This window comes from Belonocnema kinseyi, chromosome 6 (genome assembly GCF_010883055.1).
Source record: "Belonocnema kinseyi isolate 2016_QV_RU_SX_M_011 chromosome 6, B_treatae_v1, whole genome shotgun sequence".
Taxonomy (NCBI): domain Eukaryota; kingdom Metazoa; phylum Arthropoda; class Insecta; order Hymenoptera; family Cynipidae; genus Belonocnema; species Belonocnema kinseyi.
This window is the reverse complement of record NC_046662.1, coordinates 5917664-5941431: the sequence shown is the minus strand read 5'-3', so window position 1 is coordinate 5941431 and position 23768 is coordinate 5917664. Positions and strand designations below refer to the sequence as shown.

Below are 23768 nucleotides of genomic sequence, written 5' to 3'. Positions count from 1 at the left end.
CCTCTTCTCCTCTTCTCCTCTTCTCCTCTTCTCCTCTTCTCCTCTTCTCCTCTTCTCCTCTTCCCCTCTTCCCCTCTTCTCCTCTATCTCTTATTCTCGCATTATCATTTTCTGGTTAAGCTCTTCGGTGAGAAATTTAAATGGTTTATTAATAGTGGACAAGACAATGATATTTTTCGTTTCCTTTGTAAAATTTGTTGTATCAAACAAATGAAAAATATCAGTGTTTGTCTACTATATATGAGCTGCATATAACTTTAATGAATAACACTTAACCCCCACTATCTTCTACCTCTCTTCTACTCTTATATTAATACACCTCATTTATTCTTTATCTTCTTATTTAAAAACAGATCTTTGTTACCTCTTTGTACCATTCCACTGCAATTTCCCTTTCCTTTTCTTATAGTGATGTCTACATGATTACTACCACCTCCTATTGTTTAAGTTTGCTCATGAATTTCCTATTTCTTCTTTCGAAGTCTGCTACTTTGCAGTAACATATCGCGAAAAGATGAAATTCATTTCTCGTTTCTTTTGTTTTCCTATTGTTTCTTCGTTTCCTCTCTCCTGTTCCATCATCTCCTAGTCCCTCGTCAATTCACTTTTTACCAACTCCTCGTTCGCATCATTTAATCCCACCTTATGTATATTTTATTTGTATTTCTCATACTTGGCCCATGTTCTTTTTCTGTCCTTCCTTTCGTCCCACTATTTTTTTATGTTATACTTTATATTCCTTTCTTCCCATTTTTCTTTCCATTTTTTCAGTTTCATCGCTACTATTTACTCTCGTCTTTCTCATTCCTACATAACTAATTTCTTCTTTCCTCTCTCTCTTTCCTTTCTACTCTCTTCTCTATTTTGCTCACCTTCCTTTATCGTTCTCACCCTACCTTGCTTTAAACTCATAGTTTGAGCTTCATATCTTTTTTATCTTACTTTCCAACTTTTGCACGTTCTTTGACTAGACTCATGCTTTTTCTTTTTTCTTCTGGAGTCTGAATCTTTTCCCCCCAATTTTACCTGACTTCCTTCCATTTAATCATCTCTTTTTTAGTTTAACCTTTTCTATCCTAATTCTTGTTTTATTTTATTTTCTCTTTCCTAATGGCATGTCTTCCTTATAAAATCCCAAATTCAATGAAAAATGTTCAAAAAACATATATGAGAGAATTTAAAAAATTAAACTATTTTTTCTGAAAACAGATATTCTCCTTTTGCTCCGCTGGGAATCGAACACAGGTATTCCGATTGCCGTTTGAGTGCTCTAACCACTAAGCTGCTAGTGAGATTGATAGAGAAACCTTTTTTTCAGAAATACATGCTGTTTTTAGTAAAGTGTTACGTTTTATATATGTCAATTTTACAAGAAATCTATACCACCATAGGAAATGCAAACATTCAATCAGTCGATTTTTAGTTAACTTTTCATTTTTACTGTCATTAAAAATCGACCGTCCGCCCGTCCATCGTACTTTGTCCCTGCCAAAACCAAAAGTTTGTCACTTCAAAAAGGCTTGAGGCCATGTGACGGGTAGGTCACGTGATCATATTCCTACCTTATCAACACTTTTTTTTATTTCCTAATTTATTTTTACAAGAAGCGCCACATCGAGTTTGGGGTACAAAAAAGTATGTAAGCGTTAAAATTTGGAATAGAAAAAGATCATAAGCGACAATTTCTGTAATAATAAAGGGGTAAATTGCTGAAATTTTAAAATTCTAAAGGGTACATGGAGAGAAATTTCGGAAGAATAATTCACGGCACTGCACCTTGACTTTATCACGCTTTGGCGCGAGAACTAAGATCTTGGAACCCTTGCTTTTAAAGCATAGATCTCGAAGTTTAAGCCATTACTTCACGCCCATTTGCCCTCAGGTCTTGACTTCTATGCTTTCAGATCATAGAGTCCGCGACTTTAAAGCACGTAAAAATGGTAGCTCTAAAATCACGCGCTTCATTGAACTGATTGAATGAATCTCTTGAAATTTTTCTCCGAGTATAACTACTCAAAATGTAAAATCTAAAAGGGTATAACTGCCAGAGTTTGTAATTATAAAAGGAGATAAGCGTCAAATTTCGGAATTTGAAAAGGACATGAGTAAAAATGTTTGGAATTACAAAAGGGTATCCGCGCTGATATTCGATATATCAAAAGCACATAAGGAACATTTTTTGAAAATCCAAAATAGCATAAGTGCCAAAGTTTGAAAATCTAAATGGACATAAGTGCCAAAGCTTGAAAATCTAAATGGACATAAGTGCCAAAGCTTGAAATTCCAAAAGGGCATAAGTGCCAAAGTTTGAAATTCCAAAAGGGTATGCGCGCCGAATATTGGAATTCCAAAAGGGCATAAGTAAAAATGTTTGAAATTGCAAGAGGGTATCAGAGCTGTAATTTTAAATCTCAAAAGGACACAAGGAACATTTTTTGAAAATCAAAATAGCATAAGTGCTAAAGTTTGAAAATCTAAATGGACATAAGTGCTAAAGTTTGAAATTCCAAAAAGGCATAAGTACCAAAGTTTGAAATTCCAAAAGGGTCTACGTGCTGAATTTCGGAATTCCAAAAGGATATAAGTAAAAATGTTTGGAATTGCATAAGGGTATCAGCGCTAACATTTTAAATATTAAAAGGGCATATTAGAAATTTTTTGGAAATTCAAAATCGCATAAGTTCCCTATTTTTAAATTCCTAAAGGGCATAACTGCCAAAGTTTGTAAATATAGAAGGATATAAGTGCCAAAGTTTGAAATTCCAAAAGGGTAAAAGCGCCAAATTTCGGTATTCCAAAAGGGTATGAGTAAAAACGTTTGAAAATGCAAAAAGCTATAAGCGCTAAAATTTGAAATATCAAAAGGGCATAAGCGACAATTTTTGAAATTTCATAAAGGCATAAGCGCTAACTAAAAAAAGTGTAAAAAGTTAAACATTTGAATTACTTTTTTCAGAAAATACATCAAAATTGAAATACTTATAATTTAGTAAAAAAAAATTATTAAAAAAATACGTCTCACCTTCTTTCCTCAAGAAAATTTGACAGATAAATTATGCAATTTGCCAACCAAATATTTAAATAAACTATTTTAAATTCGCACTAGCCTAAATAGCCCATATTCAAAATTTGCATTATTGCAAAAAAAAACTCCAAACAGGAAATTGATGCTCTTAATTAACCTTGGAATTTTGATTGATAGTTGGTGCAGCAATCTAAAAACTGCACGTTGGTTGGATATCATTCAACCTGTGCAAGTAATAGTTAAGTGCTCATATATGTTGCACTCTGGTCGTCAGTCGTCAGTTGTCAAGAGTCTAGTATCAGATCAGATCAGTTGAAACATTACTGTCGAAATTTAACCCTAAAATATCAATTAAAATAGATTTAAAAAAATAGAGAAAAAGATGCGATTCCAAATTTTGATTTTGATTTTGATTTTGATCTTGTGTGTTTCAAGTGATGGATATCGAATTTTGGGACTTTTCCCATTCAACGCGAAAAGTCATTTTATGATGTACGGAGAGTTAATGAAAGGATTGGCGAAAAAGGGTCACCAAGTGGATGTAATTAGTCCCTTTCCACTAAAAAAACCTCCTCCAAATTACACAGATATTGTCTTTTATCCGCCGGTTACTCCAGGTTTAGTGAACAATTTGACGTATCATGATATGAAATTATACACTTCTGGAACCCCAGTGGCATTTGTTGCTAATGTGGCTGGGAACCAACTTTGTACGGGAATGGGGAATCCGGAAGTCTTGAAATTTCTTAAAAATCCGCCTTCTGATCCGCCTTATGATGTGGTGATTACCGAGGTAAGGGCCTAAAATATTTTCTAGATATTCCAGCCGAAACAGAAAATTGTTGTGAACAAAATTAAACATTTATTACTAACAAAAAAATATTTTAATTATAAATAAAAAACAACTGATTTCAGCAGAATAAAAGGATTAAAAGAAATTGAATCCTCAACCGAAAGAGACTAACCTTTAATAAGAAAGTTGATTTTTTCACCAACGCAAAAAGAAATTTCTACTGCTGATGAATTTTCAATCCGAAAAGATAAATTTTCTACACAAAGGTTAACTTTTAACCCAATAGTTGTATATTTAAAGAGATAACTTGAGATTTCTACTAAAAGATGAATGTTTTACCACAGAAGGAATAGTGTAATTTTCAGTTAAGAAAATTAATTTTCTTCTAAAAAACCGTTTTTTAAGATAACAATGCAAGTTTAAATTAATAAAATTAACTTTCGACCAAAAAGATGAATAATGAGTTTTTTGTTTGAAATTTTAATGTTTTGCATGAAATGTTTGCTCTTTATTTATTGAAAAATCATTCTTTGTTAAAATTTCACATGTTTTGTTGAAAATTCGAATTTGTTTATAAATGCAACTGTTTTTGATCTTAAATTCAATTTTTTGGTATCGTTTTACTTTCGAATCAATTTTCCTTTTCTTGTTTTACATTTTAAATAGTTACCTTTGAATCAATCCAAGAGGATTAATTTTCTTCGAAAAAGTATAATCTTCATCGAAATACATGAATGTTTAATCAAATATTTGAACTACCAACGAAAAACGATCAATTTCCAACAAAACACGAAAATTTAATTAAGAAAGATTTTTCATCCCAGGCAGAAAGTTTTTTAACCAAATTGTTGATATTAGAAAAAGAGGAAGAATTTTCTACAAAAACGTTGAAGCTTCAAGTGTTTAACCAACCGAGATAAAATGTTGATCAAAACGAATTTTCGACCCATAAAGAAGAATTTTCAAAAATTAGTTAAATTTTCAACAAACAAAGATAAATTTTCAATATAAGAGTTCAAATTGCAAATAAATAAATTAATTATTAACCAAAAAAGATTTTAATTTTAAATAGAGAATAATTGATTAGTTAGTAATAGTTCAAGTCAACGATGTATATTAATTATTAACGAAAAAATATCTTTCTTTTATATAAAAATAACTTATTTCAAGTAATTAATTTTCGAAAAAAAAATTTAAAAACAGGTTAATTTTTAACCAATTACTTGAATTTTCTACAAAAAGATATTTAAATTTGTTGTGATACCATTAAATTAAAATTTTTTTATCTAAACAGTTAAATTGTCAATCACTACTAATTTGAAAAAGTAAAGTTACATTTTCAAACAGAAAGATTTTTCAGTCATAAACGATAGAAATTCTCAACCAAATTTTGGTATTTTCAAGCCAAAAAGACAAATTGTTAAAAAAGTACATCGATTTTCTTCCAAATAAAGGAATTTTGAAACAAATATTTTAAAGCATTTTTAATACAAAAAGACGAAACTATTACTAAGAAATTAATTTTTAATAATATAGCTGCATTTTCAATTAGAGTTGAATTTTTAACGTAATGAGTTACATTGAAAGTTGAAAAAATTAATGAAAAAAAACCACTCATCATAAAAATATTTAAATTTACAATAAAAGGAAAATTAATTTTCGGCAAAAAAAATTGAAATTTGAAAATTCAATTCTTTTATAGAACGTTTGTCTCTATGGTAGAGAAATCGACAATATTGATAAAAATTCTGTTTTGTTTGGTCTAATTCAATGGTTTATTATTTAAAATTAAATTTCGTTTTTGTTGAAATATAAACTATTTCTTTTTTTCTTGGGAATTTATCTTTGAGGGTTAAAAATCTATTTTCTGGTTGAAAATTAAACTATATTGGTAAAAATCCGTTTTTTTAGTTAAAAATTAATTTATCCAATAAAAAATATAAAAAATGGATTTCTGGCTGATAATTGATCTTTTTTAATTGAGAATACGTCTGTTTTGGAAGAAAATTAATTTTCGTATTAAAAAAAAAACATCTTCTTGTAAAAAAATCAACTATTTTGTTAAAAACAAGTTTTGCTTGGTATAATTTTAATTAAAAATTCATTTCTTTTTTTGAAAATTTTATTTTTTTATTGAAAACAAGTTTCTGAACTGACAATTAGATTGTTTCATTTGAACATGACAATAATTTATATGCCTTACTTACAAAATTTGAGGATTCATCACCTTTTTTTGAAAATTCATCTTTTTGGTTGAAAATTTAAATATCAAAATGAAGAGTTTTTTTGTAGTTAAAAATCAATTTTTGTAACTGATAATTGAAGAACAATTGCCTAGTACAATTTCCTAGTCAAATTCCCATAAAATCTTGAAAATTACAAAAAACTGCAGGTAAATTAAAATTTCATCAAGTGATGATATTTTATATTTTCCAGAATTTTAAACCGCATTGTCTCGCATTTTTTTAAACACTTGATGCAATAACTAACAAACTGATGCTTTTAATTGCTTCACATTTACACATATTTTATAAAAAATGTGTGTTTATCGCACTAATCATCGACCAGATTTCGAAAAGAATGTTTCCGATAGATGAATTTGCAACCAAGAAAAATTAAATTTCAACGAATAAAAATAACTTTTCTCAGACAAAAAATTAATTTTCAATTCTAAGAGGCAAATTTTTAACAAACTTGTTGAATTCATCACTAAAAAAGATAACTTTATCAAAATAATAAAATTTTATCACAATAGTTAAGTTTTCATTAAAATAGATTTTTTTACCAGATAGTTTAATTTTTAACTAAAAAAGATAAATTTTTAATAAAGAAGATTAATTTTTCTTCCGAAAGAGGAATTTTCGACAAAATACATGATTTTGTAACCAAATTAACTTGGCTGTGAAAGACAAATTTTTAACAAAATTTGTGAATTTCTAACTAAAATGTAGAATTTTCAACAATAAAGTTATTTTTTATTCAAGAAAGATGAAGTTTAAAATAAATAAGATAAATTTTTAGTTCGAAAAATTAATTTTTAACAAGATAAAAACGAATTTCTCATTAGTTGAATTCAACTTAAAAAGATGAAGTTTGAGCAAAATAGTTGAATCCTCAAACGAAATGTTGAATTTTCAAGAAACAAGAGTACTTTTCTTCCCAAAAATAGACGAATTTTTAACAAAATACATCAATTTTCTACAAAATAGTTAAATTTGCAACTCACGCAAATAAAATTGGTAAAAAAATGGATTAGCTACATTTGCAGATTGAAAAATTAGTACTTTGTCCTAAAAAAGTTTATTAAAAAAACCGTTTATTTTTCTAACAAATTGTTGAATTTACAAGACAATCATTAATTTTCGACAAAGCATGCTATTGTTAATATTAAAATTAAAAAAGATTCAAATTAAAAATGAAGATCAGTTACAATTAAACCAAAAAGACGAATTTTCAACCAAATACTTGAATCCTCATCCAAAACAGATTAATTTACGACCAATCATTTGACTAGATTTTGCATTTTTAATCAAAAAGGATGAATTTTCAAAGATTAATTTTCTACCAAAAAGACGAATTTTGCCTAAAAAATTAGAAATTTTTATCCGAAATTGGAATAGTTAAATTTGGTAAGTTAACAATTAATTTTCAACAATATAATCACATTTTTAGGCAAAGGGATGAATATTTAACTAAACTTATTAATCTTCAACTTGAATAATTAAATTTACAATTAAAAAATTATTTTTCAACAAAAAAAGGATGTGAAAAGTTTGATTAAAAAAAAAGTTATATTAAGTTAAATTCAAATGTTTTATAGAAAATTCATAATTTCACTTCGAAAATGTAAAATTTTGGATGGATCTTAATTTATTTACTGAAAAATGTTTTTTGGCGAGTATTCAACCTTTGTTGAAAATTACTCTTTTTGGAAGGAATATCAACTGTTACATTCTCTATAAAAAATCCATATTTCTGGGTTAAACTTAATTTTTCATCGAAAATTTAATTAATTTGTTATAATTACATTTTTTAAAATTGAAAATTAATTCTTCTAACGGAACATATAGTAATTTTATTTCTGACTGAAAAATATAAATCAATAAATTTGAAGATTTATCACTTAATTTTGAAAATTGATTATTTTCGTTAAAATACCAACTGTTTTCTTAAAAATTTATTTCTTTTGTTGAAAATACAAAAAAATGTTTCAGGTTTAATAAAGAAGAAAGTTAACCAATTTTTTTTTCAATTTTCAAATATTGCGTGAAACTCAAAATGCTTCAATTTTTAATCAAATAATTTAAGTTTTAATGAAATAGTTGACTTTCAAACAAATAGCTGAATTTTTATACTAAAAAGATAAACTTTTAACTAAAAAGGATAAGCTTTCAATTAAGAATGGAATATTTAAATGACACAAAATTAATTTTCAAGAAAGCAAATGAATTCTCAATCAGTTAAATTTAAATAAAAAAGGCGAAAAAGAAAAGCTAAATCCGCTACAAAATCACCAAATGACGTTAAAAAATTAATTTTATACCAAAAAATAAATTTTCCACAAAATAATGAAATTTTTAAATAAATATTTTGAATTTAAACCAAAAAGTTTAATTTTCTACCAATAGTTGCATTTAGAACCAAAATTGTATGAATTTTATTAAAAAAGTAAATTTATCACAAAGTATTTTAATTTTGAATAACAATAATAAATTTTTAAATAGGAAAAATTAATTTTTTTAAAAATTAGTTTCAATTTTACAAAAGCAGGTGATTTTTTAACCAATGAAATAAGGTATCACATAAATATGTAATAGATATTGTTTTAAAAAAGTTACTTTTAAACAAAAACAGTTGAATTCAATCAAAAAGGTCAAATTTTCAACAAAATAGTTCAATACTCCACCAGAACAGATTAATTTTCAACCAAGGACATACATTTTTGACTAAAATGATGAATCTTAAAAAAATTCATTTTTTAAAAAAGAGTTCAAAATTTCACCAAAGAGTTGAATTTTCAACTAAAGAGTTTATTTTTTAACCAAGAAATATTTAATTAACACAAAAGTTAATTAAAAAGTTAAATTTTCTGCCAAATTTATAAATTTTTAACCAAAAAATTAAATACCGATCAAATAGTTAAAATTTGAAAAAAATGTTAATTTTAAATCTGAAACAGTTTAATTTAACCGAATAGCCGAATTTTCAACAAAATACTTGGAATCAGAATTAAATCAGATTAATTTTCGTTTCAGCATTAGCACTTTTAACTAATAAGGAATAATTTTCAACAAAGAAAATCAATTTTCGACTAAAAAGACGAATTTTTATCAAATAAATGAATTTTGATCGAGAAAAGGTTAATTTGAAAATAAAAATGGAATATTTACATTTTTAGCAAAGAAAGAAAAGCTTACTTTTCTACAAGAAAAGATAAGTGATAAAAATATATCAATTTTGAATTAAATAGTTAAATTTTAAAGGATAAGAATCAATTTTCAGTAAAAACAGGAATTGTTGAATTTTTAATGAAAAAATTAATTTTCAACTAAAGATGTAACAAGTTTTTAAGAGAATTGTAAAATTTTCAACCAGAGATAAACCTTTAACCCAAAGAGTCAATTTAAAGAACATAGTTTACTTTTCAACCAAATATTAAATTTTTTATATAGAAAGATCATTTTTCAACAAAATAGTTACAGTTTCAAAAAAAAAAGTTAATTTTCAACCAAATAGGAGAATTTTTAGCCGAGCGAGATGTATTCCGAATTAAAAATATAATGGTAGGCTTTTTAACAAAATCATTAACTTTTAGCCCAGAATAGTGGGTAAAAATAAGATTTATTTGAAAAGGGGAAAACATTTTAAAGACAGCGTATAATCTGTTAAGTTAATCGGCTTCCAAGTTCAATTATAATCATTAATTAAGAGTACAAATAAGAGAAAAATAATAATTTTTTATTCTATAAGAAATATAGTTTTCTAAATATTTATTAAATTAAATTAATTAATTATCATGCATTAATGTTTGTAGTGAATAATTATCCACTGTAGGGAGGTCTCCTCAATATCAATTTGACTAAATGAAAAATATGCCTAAATAATTTAATTAAAAGTATTTTCATACTAGTATCAAAAATATTTTAAATCACCGTTCATAGTTCGATTGACGGTCATATAAAACGACGTTTATATATCGCATCTGAAAATAGGAGAAGGGTCAGCTTCAGTGTCACTTAAGAGTTTAAGATGTCACAAATTATCACAAGGGGAAAAGGTGGGTTGAGAACCACTAAAAATAGCGTCACGTAATAGCACAATACTGCTTCCATTAATTTCAAAATGTGCTCCAAAATTTATGTCAATTCAATGTCTCTATCGAAATTACGAGCTTATTACAGAAGCCACATTTTCACTAGTTGTACACGAGTGGCTTCAGAAATTCATGAATTATGTAATAACAATAGAACTAAGGTCATATATATGCCTGCACAAAATAGGCACTAGCGGCTTGAACATAATTTGCTCGAAGCACCCCTAACGGACCTCGTCAATTGACGCATTGCCTGACCGCTGAGTGACCACATAGTGACGGTTTCATCCACCTGGTCCGCTAGGGAATATTTTCATCCTTTTTCACATTTCTTCATAATTTCGCATAGAATTTGATATTTTGAAAATATTTTTACACGATTATATTCATTTACTTGTATTTATTCATGTGTTCAAGAATGACAAATGAGTAAATTAATAAATAAATTCAAATATATTTAATATAATAATATAACATTTAAATATTTAAACTTATCGCCCTAGCGTGTTGTGTAGACGCTAGGGCATACTTTTACCCTTTTTTCGAATTTTTTTATGATTTCACATATAACTCAACACTATTTTGATTTTTTCACGCATTTATATTTACTTTTATTTATTCATGTTTTCTTAAATTACAAATTAAAACCTCGGTGGGGCAACCGGACGCAAATATTGCACGTCGGGTTGCAGCATACAGATTTTTGTTCTAAATATCTTGACACATAAATAAATTGAAATATATTTAATATCATATTAATATAATAATTTTATTATATTTAAATATTTGAAGTTACTGCCCTAGCGGACCGCGTAAACGGAACGGCTACGAAACTGCGTGATCGTAATGTGACCACATAGTGACAGTTGCGTTCACTGGGGCCGCTAGGGGTATATTTTTATTCTTTTCCAAGTTTCGTCATGATTTCACAAATGATTGAACATTTTTTTATATTTTTACGCAATTATATTTATTTATTCAAATTTAATTATCTGTTAAATAATTATAAAATAAAAGCTGTATGTGACAATTGGAGGTCAATATTGCAGGTCAGGTGGCTCCATACAGCTTTTGTTTCTTGATTTTTTAGCACATAAATAATTACAAATGCATAAATATAAATGAGTAAAAAGATAAAAAGAGTCTTGTGTTCTATGTGGAATTTTTTCAAATGAAAAAAGGATAAAAATATGCCCTAGCGGGCTCACTGGACGGGATAGTCACTATGTGATCACTTTACGGTCAGGCAAATGCGTGACCGGTCCGGTCACGGGGTGGGGTAGGGCAATACGCTTAAATATAAACAACTTTAGTGAAATTTTAAAAAAGATTAAAGATTCATAAATTTAGTTGAAAAAATTTGACTGTGATTGATTTAAAAATGAAATATTTCTATATGAAATATCAACTATTACATTTTCTTTAATTCAACTTTTTGGCAAATTAATCTTTCTGTTTAAACATTAATCTTTTTATTTAAAAACTAAACTATTTTCTTGAAATTCATTAATTTTTGTTAACAAATATATTTATACTAGAAATATTAGGAACTTCAAGCTATTATAATTAAATTTATAACAACCCACATTTATTTTAAGTTAAATAATTTAGTTCCCTATTTGCATTTAAAAATCTCCCAATTGTATCATTGTTTAAAGCATTTTCGTACGTATTCTGAAATTTCAATTTTGTTTATAAATGATGTCTTTTGTTTTGAATATTAATCTGAAAAAACTAAAATATGAGAAGTTAGTTTAAATACCAAAAAGTAATTAAAAACAATGAAAAATTGAACCAATAACCAAATAAGTGCGAAGCACTTTCATAAATATTAATGAATTCTTCAATGTTTTTTGAAATTTTTTCTTTATTAAGGGACTCCATCGAATTTTGAACAAATTTTAAAAAAATTTAAATTTTCAGTGAAAGGAATGAACTTACAACTTAAATGATGAATCGTCAATAAGCAAATTACTTTTTAACAGAGGAGGTAAACGTTTGGTGAGCGTTTGTTGATAATATTTCTTTTTAAAGATTTAGAATTTTAAAAAATATCCATTTTGGACTTTTAAACATTCAATTTGGTTTTCAATTTTAAATTATAAAAATTTCATTCCCTACAAAATAAAAAATTATTTAAATTATAAATTACTCAATTTTTAATTATTCAGTTTTGAACGTTCTGAATCAAAACTAGCACATTTTGAATTACTGTGAATTCAGAAAAAAATTAAAATGTAAAATTATAATTTGAAATAATTTAATTTTGAAAATTTAGAAATTGTCCTATTTTCAAAATTTTATTATCAAATTTTTCAATTTGAGGGAATAAAAATCTAAGGACATAAAGAACAGTACTTTATTGTCAGTAATAATAATGCGATTGAAAACAAAAATGTGGCATAAAAATATAAACATTTGTTTCTTATATTAATGGCATGTAAAATATTTAGGTCACACAATTTTATTTTCAGTCACATTTATTATTATTGCAAGCTTTTTTCAAAATTTTTTTTTTATTAAGTTTTGATTAATTTTTCAAGAATCATAAAGAGAAAAAGGCATTAGAATTCGATAATATCAATTTTCCAGTTCTTCCTAAACTTTTTCTTTGCAATTTTTTTTAATTTGATGGACATCGACGGCGAAACAAAGGCTAACTTTTCAATCAAGAAACTAAACCCGAAAGATAAATCAATTCTATAGGTGAAGGGTGGCAGTACAGAACTAGATTACGAACAAAATGGGAATTTTTCAAAAGAGCGAACAAACTCTATGAAATCACAATCACTTTTTATAGGTAAAACAAAAATCCATTTTCGAGCCAAAGAGTATTAAATTGAGACCAATAAAGTTGGATAACAAAGTGAATCCAGGTTTGAGGAATTGGAAAGCGATTAAAAAATAAACTTTTAGTTTAAAAGAAATACAATCTCGCTCCCTAGATATCTAATAGCTGACAAGGAGGACCCAACTTAAACTTAATGTAAACTATTTGTAATCCTACGTAATACACTTGTTATACCAATAAATCCAATTTGTAATCCAGTTAATCCAATTTGTAACTCTAGGCAATCCTAAATGTGATTCTAGGAAATATATTTGTAACTCTAGATAATACAGATGCAACCCTACGTAATCTATTTGAAACCCCAGATAATCCAATTGTAATCCGAGATTATCCTTTTGAAATCCAAAGTAATATACTTGAATTCCAAAACAATATACTTGTAATCCGTGGTTATTCATTTGAAATTCAGAATAATCCAGTATAATCCTCAGTAATTCTTTGCAATATATTTAATCCTTTTGTAATCATACCTAATAGATTTGTAATCCCAGCTAAATTACGTGTAATTCTAAGTAGTCCAATTTGTAATTATAGGTAAATTAATTTATAATTGTGGGAAATTCCAGCTCTAGACAATACACTTGTTATCCTAAGGAATTCACTTTAAACCCCGAAAAATCCACTAGTAATCCGAAATTATACTTTTGTAATCCCAAGTAATCCACTTGGCATTCAAGACAATACACTTGTAATCTGCTGTTATCCACTTCAAGTCCAGACTTATACACTTGTAATTCTAGTTAATATACTTATAATCACATGCTATCCACTTGTAAGAAGTGGTAATCCAAGAAATTAACTTGTAATTCTAGACAACAGAATTTTAATCTCAAACAATCCACTTGAAATCCCAAATGACACACGTGTAATGCATTGTTATACATTTCAAACATATAGTAATACACTTGTAATTTTAGGTAATCTATTTATAATTACTTGCAAGCCGATTGTAATACTGCGCAGTACAAGTAAAAACAAGTAAAAAGTATAAACCTTGATAATGAATTTCTAATCCCAGGTAATCTACTCGTAATCGAAAGTAATATCAATGTAATCTGGCGTAATCTACTTGTCATTCAAAGTAATTTACTTGTAAACGTGAGTAATCTAAGTAATCCAGAATAATCCATTTTACACCCAGAGTAATCTAGTATAATGCTTAGTACGTAATATGATCGCAATCTGATATAATCTACTTCTTATTCCCAGTAATCCCCTTGTAATCTGTTTTAATCCACTAGGATTCCAAAGTAATCCATGTAAACCAATACAATCTACTGCCATTTCATGTAAACCATTTGTGAACCGGGGTAATCAAAGTAATCCAGTATGCTCTCTCTTAATCCACTGATAATCCAGCGTAATCCAAATAATATAATATGATCCTTGATAAAATAATTATAATCCCAGAAAATATACTTGTAATTCCAATTAATAATTATAATTCGGAGTAACCAGAGTAATCTAGTATAATCCACTCATAATGTCGGTTAATCCGAATTAAATTCGGGGTAATCCAGTTCATGCAAGGTATTTCAGATTCATTCATGGCAATACATCTACGCTGAACTGAATTGTTTTGAAGTTGCTTGCAAACTCAACATTTTGGATTAAATTTCTTTTCTTCATCGACTGAAATATGTATCATTATTTGTTGAAAAGTTAACCTATTTGTTGACCAATATTTTATTTTCGTTAAAAAGTAATCTGTTTAACTGAAACTTTAACCATTTCATTTTCATTTGAAAATTGATGTGTTCAATCAAAAATTGATGTTTTTAGTTGAAATCTTAATTATATGGTTGAAAATTCATGTATTTTTTAATTAATAATAATGTTCAGATATTAATCTTCCGGTGTAAATTTCAGCTTTTTGGTTGAACATGCAACAGGTTGTTTCAAAATCAACTTTTTTAATTAAAATTGTATTCTTTTGGTTGCAAGTGAATTTTTTTCATTGTAAATTTTACCATTCGATTTTCTGTGGCAAATTTATTATTTTAAGCGACAGACTCAAATATTTATTAAAAATGTGTTTTTTTTTTAATTAATAAATTAATCTCTTAATAGAAATTTCAACTTTTTGTTTTGCAAATGCAACTGTTTGGTTAAAAATTAACTTTTTTGTTTATAATTCGTTTTCTTTGAGTTAAAAGTTAATTTTTTGAATTGACAATTTAACTATTTTAATTTTTCGTTTAAAATTGATAATTTTTAGCTAAAAACTCAACTATTTTTGAAAAATTTGTCCTTTTTAGTGAAAAATAAATCTCTTAATAGAAATTTCAACTTTTGGGTAGACAATGCAACTGTTTGGTTAAAAATTTACTTTTATGTCGAAAGTTTGTTTTATTTGGGTTAAAAGGTAATTGTTTAAAAATAAAAATTGATTTATTCCATTTATTGTCAACAACTGATCTTTTTCTGGATACAAATTGAACTATTTGGTTGAAAATAAAACTATTTTAAAAAATTTATATTTTTAGGTTATATACTCAATTATTTTGTCAAAAATTCTTTTTTTTTAAACTAAATTAAGCTGCTTTTTATTCAGAATAAAGTTCTTTTTTTGGAAGTAAGTAATTGGTTCAAAGTTGGAATATTTTCTTAGAGGCGTACTTTTTTTGTTTGAAGATTCACCTCCTCGTTTAAAAATCAAGCTATTTTATTCAAAAGCGTTTTTTTGTTCGATTTCATTTTTAAATAGAATACATAACTATTCTATTTTTTGTTCTAAATTAATCGTTTTTATTTATGTATTCAACTATTTTGTTGACAATTAAGTTTGCAATGAAAAACTCGACTTTTCTGGTATGAATTTGATCTCTTTGGTTCGAAATTCAACTACTTGGTTGAAGGTATGACTATTTTGTTAAAAATGAATTTTCGTCGTTAAAGATTGATCTTTTTGGTTGAAAATTTAGTTATTTGATTGAAAAGGAACTTTTTTGTAAGAAATGGATTTTTATTTACCGAAACTTTCATTTGTAATCTTTTTGGTTAAAAATGCATCTTTTAATTAAAAAATGAACTATTAAAAAAAAAACTCATCTATTCTAATAACAATTAGGTATATTAAATTGAAATCTTAAGAATTTAAAATGTACGACTTTCAATAAATCTACCAATTATAAAAAAATAATTTTGATTTTCAGATTTTTGGAGGGCACTGTTTTCTGGCAGTGGGTGCCAATTGGAATATTCCAGTAATTGCAGCTAGTTCAGCTGCTTTATATCCCTGGATGCATGGCATGATCGCTAATCCAGAAAACCTCGCTTTTGTAACAAATAATCTGATGAATTTTGTAGAAAAATTAGACTTTTCAACACGACTCTACAATCTTTTGAGTGCTTTTTTCAACAAGGTTTATTTCAATTATTTAACAACACCGCAAGATGATATAATTCGAAAATATTTAGGAAAAAATTCCTTAGGAGTGAGAGAAGCAGAAGCCAATGTTGCAATGATTCTCACAAATTCACATTTTTCATTAAATGGTGTGAAGCCAATGACACCTGCTCTTATCGAAGTGGGGGGTCTTCATATTCAAGATGACAGTCCCGAATTAACAGAGGTTAATATTTTTTTATTCGAAACCACCATTTTATGAGCCTATAACGCTTCCTGGAAACTGAGCGTGAGCTAGCTTTAGCTAACTTTAGCTAACACCTTTACTTAACACATTATTAGTTCCGAACACCGCCACACTGTCAGATGGCACTGAACGATTTTCAAATTTCGCGCTATACGAGATTACCAAACACAGACAAGCAGTTGGCTGCCACGTCATTCGTATGCCTACGCGATGAAAGATATTAAAAATATCATGACTCATTTTTCAGACATCGTACATCACTCGTAGGGTCAGAAATATAAAAAAAAAGTTTTTCTCATTTTCTATCTGTGTTTCGTGCCATATTAAAAAACGTTAAATACAAAAGTTGTAGATCAGGAAAAACTACACCTTTTCTAAGCCGAAATTTTTTGTTATAAGTAAACGTTTGGAAAGCTATTAAACAGAAAATTATACATGTATACGTGTAATCTTACTACAAGTAGATCTTCAAATTTTATGAAGAAGTTTTTCTCAACATTTTAAAAATTTAGATAAAATTTCAGAAAAACTGATCTTTTTTAACGCAAGGGCAATAAAGTAAAAAAAAAATAAAATAAAATGAAACTCGAACCTCGATTTATCAATCATTTTCTTTTCAATTTCTTTCGAAAAAGGGTGATTATAAAAAAAGTCAAAAATGAGAAAAGTTTAGTGTTTACAAATCTACAATTTGTGCGCACAACTTTTTTCGATACCTTTTGGAATTTATATGAGTATTGAGAAAAACTGATTTTTTATAACTGTTGATAATTTTTTATTTATTGTTACTTTTTTATTTGTAGGAACTTAAAAAGTGGCTTGATGAAAGTAAAAATGGTGTTGTTTATTTCACATTCGGTTCAATGGTCAAATTTGAATCATTTCCAAAAAATGTTATCGACGTGTTTTACAAATCATTGGGAAAAATTGCACCCACGCGGGTTCTTATGAAAATTGTAAATAAGGAAGAATTGCCTGAAGGTCTACCGAAGAATGTCAAAACGCTCCCATGGATTCCGCAGCTTAATGTTTTAAGTGAGTTTCACTTCACAAGTAATAATAATAATTAATTTTTATGAATTTATTGTGTAATTTTATTACTCAAGTATTTATTATTGATCATTATCATTTATTTATTCATTCATTTAATTTATTTTATAATAGTAATTTTTTAATTTGAACAAAAATAGCTTCAAAATGAAGAAAATCATTTTAAATTAAAGAAAAATGAATAAAATGGAAGCTTATTTTCTGAAAATAAAGAATTCTCGTTTTCCGATAACAAATTTTTTCCACTGTCTTCTTTCTGTCTTTTTAAAAATGTATTCGGTATTGCATTTTACGGTTTTTTTAGTGATATCATTAAACGTAGAGACTCTAATTACTTAAGACACTTTATGTGTGCAAAAGGTTGGAAAAGAAAAGTTAAATATCCTATTCATTTGAAAGAATACAGTATTTTAAAGAAAAACATGTAAAAAATTTTATGAAAAGGGAAAAGAAGAAAAAGAATATGGAAAAGGGGAAAGAGAAAAGTGAAGAGGGGGAAGTAAGTGTTTTCGAATTAAAAAATTGGAAAAAAAAATTGGAAGTCAGGAAAGGGGAAAGTGTAAAAAAATGTCAAACATTGAAATTTCGAAGTATCAAATATTCCATTTTTTACTTTTTAACCTTCCAAATTGAATAAATGTAAACTTGACAGTGTACAAATAAATCAAAATTAGCTGCCCTTTTAAATTAACTAATTTGAACTGAAATAGATTTGAAATGAAAGTGATTAAATTGAAGGATTCAAAAAAATTTCTAAAACTAATGCCATATTTCGAAAAAGTTTACGTGTGGACAGAGGAAAGCCGAAATGAAGAAGGAGAAAGGAAAATGATAACGGTTCAACTATTATATATTTTGAAGAAAATAAGATTTTTGAATTTTCAGAAAAATCACCGCTATTTACGTAACTTATAAGATTTTATAAATTTTTCCGCGAAACCTAAAAAATGAGGCATTCTTGATTAAAATGAAAAAAGAAAGGTTAAATATACTAATTCATGATTGAAAAGCATTAAAAAAAAGTTAAAAAAATTGTTGACACCCAATCAACAAAGTTTTCTAATATGATAAGGGCCACTTAGACTAACTGGCGAAAATCAAGTTTTATATTTATTAAATGATTAATAATTTTAATATCTCAATTTTGTTTACAGAACATCCAAATGTGAAGGTATTTATTACTCACGGTGGTCTGATGGGTACTCAGGAGTCAATTCATTGTGGCAAACCAATGATAGGTTAAACTTTTTTCAAATTAAAAATTTTAATTATACTTTTGAAAGAATAACCTTTTACAATTTTAAACTTCATTCCTTAAAATTCAAAAATATTCTTTCTTACATACCAGTAATCGTATTACATAAAAAATGTTTCATGAATAAGAATAGTTCCTTAAAAATTATAGGAATCCCGCTTTTTGCTGACCAGTTCACCAATATTGACCTGTACGTGGTCAAAGGAATAGCAGTGAAATTGGATATTGATAATATCAATGAAAAAGATTTGGATTCTGCATTAAAAACAGTCTTAAGAAATCCAAGTTACAGGTAAGGGTTCATAATTCGTAAATGTGTCGGAAGATATATCATAAATTAAATACTGAAATTAAAATGATTTTAAAATCAAAAAAGAGAAATGTGAAAAGGTAAGTGGTATATTATAAGTGGTAAAGGATGAATAGGAAATGGGAAAGGTACCAGGGAAAAAGAATAAAAGGAAGACGGAAAAGTGGAAAGAGGAAAAAAGAAAATTGAAATATAAATGGGAAAGTGGGAAAAATAAAAGGGAAAAGAAAAAAGGGGAAGAGAGAAAGGGAGAAGAAAACAGAGAAAAGGAAAAAAGGGAACCGAAAAGGAGAAAGTGGAAAGGGGAACAGTGAAGGGAAAAATTATGATAAGAGGAAAGGGGTAAGAAAAGGACAAGAAGAGGACAAGAAGAGGGAACAGGATAATTATATTATTGTAGGAAATCTGTATTATTAGCCGAGTTTTTGCTACCGATCAATATGGATGTCACTCCATGACCTGTGGAAATAAAAATCAAAACTATCGATCAAGATAACTCTTAAAATAACAGAAGATAATTAACTTCATTTTTTCACAAGATGGAAAATAAATTTAAAAAAATTTTAAACGATGAAAAGTGAGCTTGATTGGTAGTTTTGATTTCTATTACCACAGACTGTGGAGTGACATCTACACTGATCGATAGTAACTACTCTGCTGATAATACTGATTTCTTATGAAATTACTCGTATCATATAGCTTGAGATAGCGTATAATTCTGGAAAATTTATTTTCTTTTAAAATATTTAATAGCTTAATTGGGAAAGTACCCGACTGGCAATCAGAAGTTTTGTGGTTCGATTCGCACTGGAGCGTTTGTTAGAGGATCTTTTTTCTGAAAAATATAATATTAAAATTATATTATTTAAAGTGAAAAAAAATTAAAAGGGTTACTCTTTAAATTTACTAATTACAATAGAAATTCATTTAAAATTAAAATGATAAAAGTTCAAAAATTTATACAAATTTTCAAAGTAAATAATGTCACATTTCGAATAAAAAATGCACATAGGCAATTGGAAGATGAGAAAGGGAAACGGATAATGGAAAGGAAAGATGGAAAAAGAGAAATAATAAATGGTATAAATCACATGCCGTAATAGGTAAATGGAAAACAAGAAACGGAAGAGGAATAAACGGTAGATGGAAAAGGGAAAAGGGGAAGAAGGAAAATGTTAAAGGTAAATGGGATAAGGGATAATAAAAAAAAGAAACAGTAAAAGGGAGAAAAGGAGAGAAAAAAGAAGGGAACATAAAAAAAGCAAAAAGGGAAAAGGAAAAGGGAGAAGGACTCAGGGAAAAGGAAAAAAGGAAACTGAAAAGCAGAAAATGGTAAAGGGGCAGTGGAACGTGGAAAGACGAATAGATAAGCGAAAGGGATAAGAGAAATGATGAGAAAAAAGGGAAAAGGGAAGGTAAAGAAAAAAGAAAAATCGCAAAAATAGAAATGCGTTCAAAATTAAAATGATGAAATTGAAGAATTCAGACAAGTTTTCAAACTAAATAATACCACATTTCGATAGAAAAAATTACATAGGGGAATAGGAAAGGATAAAGGGGAAAGTAGAAAGGTAAGAAGAGCGGATGACGGAAAAGAGTGATAGGAAAGGGGAAGTGATGAGAACAAACCGAAAAGGGAAGGATAAGAAAAAGGGGAATGGAGGAGCATAGTTGCATTAGGCAGTGAAACAAAACGATTGATAAAGAGTAATAGATAACAGGAAAAGGGACAATTGTTTTCCAATAGAAACAATTGAAAATGAGAAGTATAAAAACTGCAATACTTTTTAGGCAAATCGCGTATAAAAATTTAATTGTAGTTAAAATATAAAATTTAATTAATTTGACAATTTTCTTTGATTCTATAATATTTTAATGCTCTCTAACGCATTTAAAGAACTTCCTGTTATAGAAAATGTATTCCAGAATAATAAATGTAAACAGAAAGTATCCCATGAAATGTATTTCACTTTCAGGAAAGCTGCAAAACGAGTTTCTGCAACATTCCGTGACAGATCAATGAGCCCAGTTAACACTGCGACTTTCTGGATTGAGTACATCATTAGAAATGGGAAGGACTCTCTCAGATCTTCTGCTATGAATTTAACATGGTGGCAGGTTCAACTCTTGGATGTTTATGGATTTTTGCTATTATGCCTTCTTATTTTATTGTATTTAATTTACTTCTTCGTAAGACAAGTAACAACGATGATTTTCTTTGAAAATGAAAAAATGGACATTTTGAAGAAGTCTAGATAACAAAAATTGTAGTTATTATAAGGTCGAATTTTAATTTTCTTTTCGGGCATATTTTGTCGGTGTTTAATTTTCTCTTTCGGCATATTTTATCTTTCATGGAGAGGAGAACCGAAAAGAATGTTTTGCTGGACTTTAATTTGATCCGTCGGCATAGTTTGCCGGACTTTAATTTTCTCTTCTGGCATATTGATCGTCAATGTAATTTCTTTATTGGTACGACGCATTTAGTTCTGAGATTCTTGTTGACCAATTGAGTACTCCTCTTTCCGAAAGCGAAAAATGTGCTGGAAGAGAAAATGGATATCCGGAAAAATATGCCGGAAGGGAAAATTAAAATCTAGAAAAAAATGTCGAAAGAGAACATACAACTCTAAGAGAAAACCCTTGTTAATTCTAATTTTCAATCAATTTTAGAGCCACAAAATAAGAAATGGATTGGTAATATATTTTTTTACTTGGTATTAAGGTCCACCAGAAAAGTATTATTACTGAATATAGTATTATAAATTACGTAGAAAAAATAAGTATGCTTTGTTTTTTATAATTTATTCGAGAAAAATAAAATACAATATTTTCAAAAAGCAAAGTTTCTAATATCAAATTTTACGAAAAAATGATCGAAACGTGAGTATATCTTTAAGTAATTAAACTTTTGGAATGAACGTACACTTCAAATTTTAAATTGAAGTACATTTTTATTCAATATAAAAATATCTGAGAGTTTAGAAGAACACTTGAACACCAAAGATCCGAAATCCGAAGATACGAGTGCTCCACAGATGCGAGCGTTTCGAATCCAAAGAAGCGTGGCGTCCCAGGAATGTGCGCGTTCACAAGCATAACCACCGAAATCAAAATGTTGCAGGATTGGGAGCCCCTTTCATGGTCATATCTTTGAAATTTTCGATTCACGGACTACTCGTATCTTTGGAGTTCGATTGTAGTGACAGTGGGAATAATAGGAAAGGCTGAGAAAAATAGAAATGAAAATAGAAAGGAAAGAGGACGAAAGGAGAGCAAAAGAAATATGTGGATAAATGGTCTAAGATCAAAGGGGGAGGATCTGAAATAAGTACTAAAGCAAGTCTTAAAAAGGATAGAAGCTTAGTTATATAAAAGTTTTATGGAAGTTTAGAGAGAATAGAAAATTTTGTATGGGAAGAAAGGAATAAGCATAAGTTAAGGAAAATTAGGAGAAAGATAGGAGGAGAAAATTCAGAGTATGCGAATGAGTGGATGAGACAGGAGAACGTTTTTTTTATGCTTATATTATATTATATTATATTATATATAACAGGAAAGTAAAGGAAAAGGGTAACAAAAGAAAAAAAAGGAATAACAGTAGATGAGGTAAAGATGCGAAGAGAGAGGTAGAAAATTGTCGGGGTATATGTAAATGGGGACATGCAGAAAAAATCAAAGGAGATAAGGAAACTTATAGAAGAAAATAAAGAAGGAATTAAGCTTATGCAATGAGATTTTAATTGTTTTATATTAAACGCAAATATATAGGAGAATAATAAAGTAGCATAAGGCTTAGTCGGAGTGAAGGTAACGATAACTGATTATGTGATAGTGGATAGCGAAGTACGAGAGAATATAAAGAAACGAGGCGTTATAGATTCAGATCACTTTCCAGCAATAGTGACAGGAGAGGGTGAAAATGTAAGTGGAAAAGTGGTGGCGAATAAAATACGAGAAAAAAAGAAGTATATTGCCAGGACGGAAGAAGAAGTTTGGAACGTAGTCAATAGAGAGAGAAGTAGAAGAAATGTGTAATGTGTAATGGAAGAAATTTATATCATGGATTTGCTAGGATGGGTAGAGAAGAATGTTAAGCAAGAAAGTAAGAAAAGGAAGGGAAAGAGACATGAAGAAGGACATAACAAAGAAAGAAATGATCAAGATGGTTAGAATAATGAAAGATGGGAAGGCAACTGGTATAGATGAGATTTTAATATAGTCTGAAAATATAGAGAGGAAGAACTAAAGGCATGGGCATGGACAATTTGCAAAAGAGTATAGAGAGAAGAGGCAACTCCAGAGTTATGGCAATTACAGGTAGACCAATAGTGAAAAAACACATGGGGGGGGGGGGGTAACGATTGTATAAGAGTGAAGCTATTGCCAAAATTGTATAAGTTATAAGTATGTTACTATTTTATACGAAAGGTTAAAGATAGATGTTAAGGAAAAAATACCAAGTCACCGAAACAGAGAGGGTTGAGAATATAAACAAGGGTGGTGGACATATTTCCTGAATAATTTGGTGAATAAAAGGAGTAGAAGGGTAAAAAGGTGAATAATAGTTTTCAT

At 28.1% G+C, this 23768-nt stretch overlaps 2 protein-coding genes across 3 annotated transcripts in view; one reads left to right on the top strand and one right to left on the bottom strand.

The window, feature by feature from the left end:
• LOC117174334 (calcitonin gene-related peptide type 1 receptor-like) overlaps positions 1-23768 on the bottom strand; it is a 748751-nt gene that overhangs the window by 155709 nt on the left and 569274 nt on the right. The gene's annotated exons all lie outside the window — the stretch shown is intronic.
• LOC117174331 (UDP-glucuronosyltransferase 2C1-like) lies at positions 3271-22004 on the top strand. Its single transcript, XM_033363354.1, has 6 exons — positions 3271-3818; positions 16138-16557; positions 17382-17613; positions 18783-18866; positions 19034-19175; positions 21170-22004. The coding sequence occupies exons 1-6, from the start codon at positions 3408-3410 to the stop codon at positions 21450-21452; spliced, it is 1572 nt and encodes a 523-aa protein (XP_033219245.1). The 5' UTR covers positions 3271-3407; the 3' UTR covers positions 21453-22004.